We start from the raw sequence: 5,320 nt of genomic DNA, 5'->3' as shown, positions 1-5,320 counted from the left end.
ATGTCCACATTGTAACTGGATAACTCCTTTGCCACAAGAGCTGTTCTTCTTTCTGGTCTATTTGAGTCACATTTGTCCAACAGTGTTAGAGCGTTCCATGCTCCAACTGTAATCGTATGTTTGGCCTTTTTTTGTGTTTCTTACATTTCAACCGCAGGGTGGGGATCCCTGCCAGTCGCGGTAAACTGGCCCAGGTAGATTGAGACAGGCAATGTGTAGGGCACCTTTTCTAGCCCCTTTCCCGGGCGGGCTAAGGGGGTGAGCAGTGCATTCCTTAAGATGGCTGCTCAGTCACTCAAGATGTTGCCGGGAGTCTCTGCTGTCTCGGTCAAAGAGCTAACGACCAGTGGGATATAGGGCGCTCTGGATAGAAATAGAACCTTTGGTTATCTGTCGACTGCATCTTATAATTAGAGTGGATAGGCGCCACTGGTCTTCATCCATCACCTAAACTCTCACGTGCTGGCTCCAAACACCACATCCTGATAAACCGCCACAGTTGGCGGGCGAAACCACGTAAGGGGGTGATGTTAACACGGCATCACTAGACGTACGAACTTCCACCATGAAGGGATAAAAAATAAAGTTACCTTATCTTTTTCGTCCTCCTCTCAATGAAGTTGGCTCCTGTTGCTGTTTTACCTACGGGCCCTGTCGCTCTGGATTCTGTCAGTTGACTCCTCATCTTTTGTTTGCGGGCCTCAGTTCCCATGCCCAGCATTTCGTCCGAAGCCCTGAAAAAAAAATAATGAAAGAAGGTTAGAACAACTTAAAAACAATAAAACAAAGGAAAGAAAGAACTGGGTACAGTATGTATAATAGGGCGGCCCTGTCATCAAATTTATTTATATTCAAAATGAAATATCACAATAACCTGCTAGTTTGAAAACAGTTTGATTTTTTCAAATTTCTCCTACTGTTTTCCGATAACAGTTGCATAACTAATGCATTGTTTTAAGCTCAATTAACCTAGAACGTCGTGACGTCAACCTTATAGCGTCGTATAAGAATAACGTCATTAAAAGTCCACTGCAAAAATCGGATTAAAGAATGCTTTTATGATGAATACTTTTTGCTTTGGTATTTTCGTTTTAATTTATTATTTTTTAATACCTTTTATCATTATTAGTCCATTTGATACATGTACGTATTATCATTATTAAGCCAATTAAATAATTGTGTGGTTGCCCTCCCACGACCGGCTGACTAAAAATTGTCTGACTCATAATTCCAGGACAGATATTGATATATTTTTTCTACATCATATCCCGTCAACAAATATATGTAGAATTTTCTGGAAAAAGGATCTTCCCACCTACCATACCCTGAGTCAAAAGAGGGCGAGCAGAATTATTCAAGAGATGGGCCTATTTTCCACATTTTTTTTAATTTAGTCGCTGAGCCACATTGTTTAAAGCAATTATTTGCAGTGCATCTTTCTTTTAAAAATACGTTAAAATAAGTCAAGTATTTAAAACAAAAATGTTTAATAAGTGTGTTATATAATCTTTCCGTGCATAAATCATTTAAATAGTCACATGTTTTGGTTACTCGATCTAAAGTATCGATCTAATGTACATTATTACATTTTCTACATATTTCACACGTTCTTTATGAAACAGACAACATAAAATATATTATAGCAGATACCTGAAGTACACGAAATGATGAATGATACTATTTGATGTTTTCAAATTTGTTTGTTTATAATGTACATTTTTAATTCATGTTTGTCATTTGAAACAGTTTTACGGAAAAGAAAGCACATTGAAAATGCATGCAAACCTGTAAAATAGAATATACAGAAGCATGAATTATGAAAAAGGCATAATATAAAGTTGAAATGTTTTTTTATGATTTTACAAATACTACATCAAGAGCGCCTTTATAGCAACAAAACGTACACGACCAGGACCTAGTGTGCATCGACCAATCAATCATTCTTCCGGATCATCACTGTCGGACTCGTCTATCACTGGATCTCTAGCTGCATCCTCAATTGAATCCGCCCAGTTTGGAATAACTTTGAGCGGCCCCGCCTCATGTCGCTGGTATGACAAATACCACAGAACACTTGTTATATGTGCACACATTCCAACCACTCGGCTGCCATTTTTGCATGTGCAGTACCATCCAGTTACAAGAATTCCGTCATGTTTAATCCATAACTTGTAGCGTTTGGCTGAAACATGTCGACTCTGTATTTTTGCCGAAACTATGTTCGGCACTTCACCACTTACTAAAATTTCGTATGTGCCATCAGAGCTGCAATGTTCCTGAGTGTAGGAGCGGGCTAGTTTGACTTGGTAAACACCAAGTGTTAACTCCCTGATTTCATCCTCAGTCAATTTCGGGAATGACTGACACGCCTCCGTGGCATCGATGGGGGTCCATCTGTAGGATCTTCGATCTAATCCTATAAAGATAATGAATTCTATGAATTTTAATAACTTGTTTTTTCTAAATTATATATATTCTAATACAAGTTAAAAATAATTACCAGTGTCATTAACGAACGTTTGAAGTTCATTGGACGACCTTGCCAAGAGTTGCATTTTAGCAGCTATTTCAATGTCTTTTTCATAAGTTCCACTACTTAGAGGAGGCTTGAACTTGTTGCAAATGGCGCAAATGATCTGCGCATAATCCCCAATACTTGGAATCTGTGTGTTTGGAAGGGTCTTATCTAGCAGCCGCCATGATTTGATTCTACTGTTAGCGGATTCCACCACCCATCTGATCTGTAAACAATGTATTTTTGGGTTAAAGGAAAAAATCTGTAGCTCTCCAAAAAAATATATGTTGATAGACCGGATAGCTACAGTGCCACCTATTGAAAAAATAACCATATATTTATTGCGCACAAAAGGGGTGCTCGATTTTTTTTTCATTAATTCTTCCAAATTCTTACCTCAGTTGTAAAGAAATGAAAGATTTAAAAAAAATCTTCTCTCCACTATCAAGTTTCTCTCGCAGTTGACATCTGAACAAAGCATATGGGACCGAATTATCTTTGAAACCAAAATGGCAGTATAAATAAGAGAAATGTTCGATGATTGCAATATCAGGGCCAGGAGGACTATTAACAACAATTATGAGGAATCTTTTGTTGTGGTAAGAGTCAAGGAATATGTTAGGAACACACGGTTGGTAATATTTTGAGATGACAGTTTAGAAAACATGGAGAAATAAATCGAGAGCCGAGCGCATTTTTTGTGCGCAATAAAATATTAATATACAGTTTTTTTTAATGGGTGGCTCTGTAGCTCACCGGTCTATCAATAATTTTTTTTCGGAGGGCTACAGATCTGCAGCTAAAAATATGACAAGTATATATAAAGTCATATGTCATACATTTTTTTTAATAAAAGATTTTTAAAACTTGAAAAACATTTCACGTTCATATACATGTATTAATAATACCATTACTACAATCGCTCTAGTTTACCTTTGTAACAAGTCGAGAACAGTTAGCATCCTCTGTTTGTAACTGAGCGGCACCACGTGGCAGGAAAGTTGGCATCTCCATATTGATCCCAAGGTCATGAAGAACATCTCCAGAGTCTCGGAAACCCCGATCCACCACAAAGATATCCCCCTCCTGTGTCCACTCTTTCATTCTCTCTGCGTTGGTCTTGATGATGTGGTTTAAGATGTTGGCATCACTGTTTTTAGCATCTGCGAGATACGGCCCAAGCACAGAGACAATGTACCCAGTGGTCGTCACAACTAACATCAGCTTTACTAGTGGTCTGTGCTTATGGAGGCTAAAGGATCTTCGGGAGAAGGAAAAGTTCTTGCTTTTTTGGACATATATGTAGGTACCGTCAAGAACTAGTATTGCAGGATTCTGTGTTGTTTCTGAGAAGAGCTCTTTGGCCAGGGGTCTTGTATGGTGCTCAGTCACATCTTCCCTACTTATGTGTTGGAATCCTAAGAACTCAGGAACGAATTTTGCCTTCAGGGCTTTGGTGGCCGATTTAATGGCTCTCCTCACCTAATACATGTATTAGAAATATTAACAATTAATAACATTTAAATAATTAAGAAAACATAGCTTCAATTGAATTTTAAGACTTGAGATAAATCCATTTTGTAATATTTTAATGAGTACAACAATGTGAACATTTTACTGAATACACAGTTTTAAGAAACTTGTCTATGGAAAGCTGTACATGTTTTTACTTAATTTTGTTTTTGTTTTATTGTAGCCTTTATTCTGTTATTACTGCGCTTTTATATGTGTTTGACGTTTCAGAGCAGTTACCAAGTACAAAGGGAATTGTGTATACGAGGGGTTATCAAAAAGTTCGTGGACTGAGGCTATAAAATTAGTTCTTTGTAGTCTGTGCTTTTGAAATTTATATGGAACATAAACCAACACAATTTAAAGAAATCTTGAAAATTTTAGCCTGATATGTTCATTATTTGTCAAATTATTATAAAATGAAAACAACATTATATGATCATCCGGCGCTGTCGTCGTTTATTTTCACGACGTCCGATAACATGGATAACGTCATTGTTTTGTCAATGTCCTCTTCGTCTACCCCATACACTTTTTTGATGAGATTCCCTGGAGCTGAGTAAGGACTTATACCCCCCTTTTTTATATGAATGTCATAAACAGTGTTCTTCAATGAATACAGTATTCCAGATGGATAAATACATTGGGAGAGATGCGCGCCTGATTGGGCACCGTGTAATTCATGGACTGGAGTCTTGGAGTGGAGTTATGGAGTGGAGTTTGGAATCAATTTTTGGAGTCTATTTTTGGAGTCAAGCAAAATTGCGTTTGTTAATAGAAATAGAGATCAGAAGAAACTAGTTTTTTCACTTAAAGCATAAACATTAATAGAACACACACACGTTGAATTAACAATTCAAGAATTGTTTTTAGCTAACAAGCACACAATAATTTTGACTGTGAACAAGTACTCTACCGGTTACCTCTCTATATGTATGCTCTGTTTTGGGGGGTTCATTTAGGTTTTATTTTTTATATAAAAAAAATAATCATTTGTATTGCTTGCATAAATATTAATTACCCCTCTGTATACCCCAGCTTATTTAGATTAAAGTATCCTGACATTACATAGACTAAAAACAAACGGTCATTCGCCACAGTTTAATCAGCATCTCTGAAACTGTGTGAACAAGCCTGACATTTCATTTAGTCTCAAGAGTAAAAAATTCTGTTAATTATCTATATAGATGTATCTATATATCATTTACCCTTTATTTTTCTAACTCAGCATTTTGAGTTTATCAACCAGATGTGGGTACCAGTAAATGAATTTGACAGTTCACCTATCAATTT

General features: G+C 36.8%; 1 protein-coding gene across 1 annotated transcript; it reads right to left on the bottom strand.

Annotated features, from left to right (window-relative positions):
• Window positions 1-1,937: 1,937 nt before the first annotated feature.
• Window positions 1,938-2,723, bottom strand: LOC134236110 (uncharacterized). The gene is made up of 2 exons (XM_062718289.1): window positions 2,501-2,723; window positions 1,938-2,416 (listed from the first exon to the last, which is right to left on the bottom strand). Exons 1-2 carry the CDS (start codon window positions 2,553-2,555, stop codon window positions 1,938-1,940), a joined length of 534 nt encoding a protein of 177 aa, XP_062574273.1. The 5' UTR covers window positions 2,556-2,723.
• Window positions 2,724-5,320: the final 2,597 nt, after the last annotated feature.

The sequence above is a fragment of the Saccostrea cucullata genome, unplaced genomic scaffold, assembly GCF_032062105.1.
Source record: "Saccostrea cucullata isolate Sc308-1 unplaced genomic scaffold, CSIRO_AGI_Scuc_v1 ctg22957, whole genome shotgun sequence".
Classification (NCBI taxonomy): domain Eukaryota; kingdom Metazoa; phylum Mollusca; class Bivalvia; order Ostreida; family Ostreidae; genus Saccostrea; species Saccostrea cuccullata.
The sequence above is the reverse complement of the archived record's forward strand: the minus strand, read 5'-3'. Positions and strand labels throughout refer to the sequence as shown.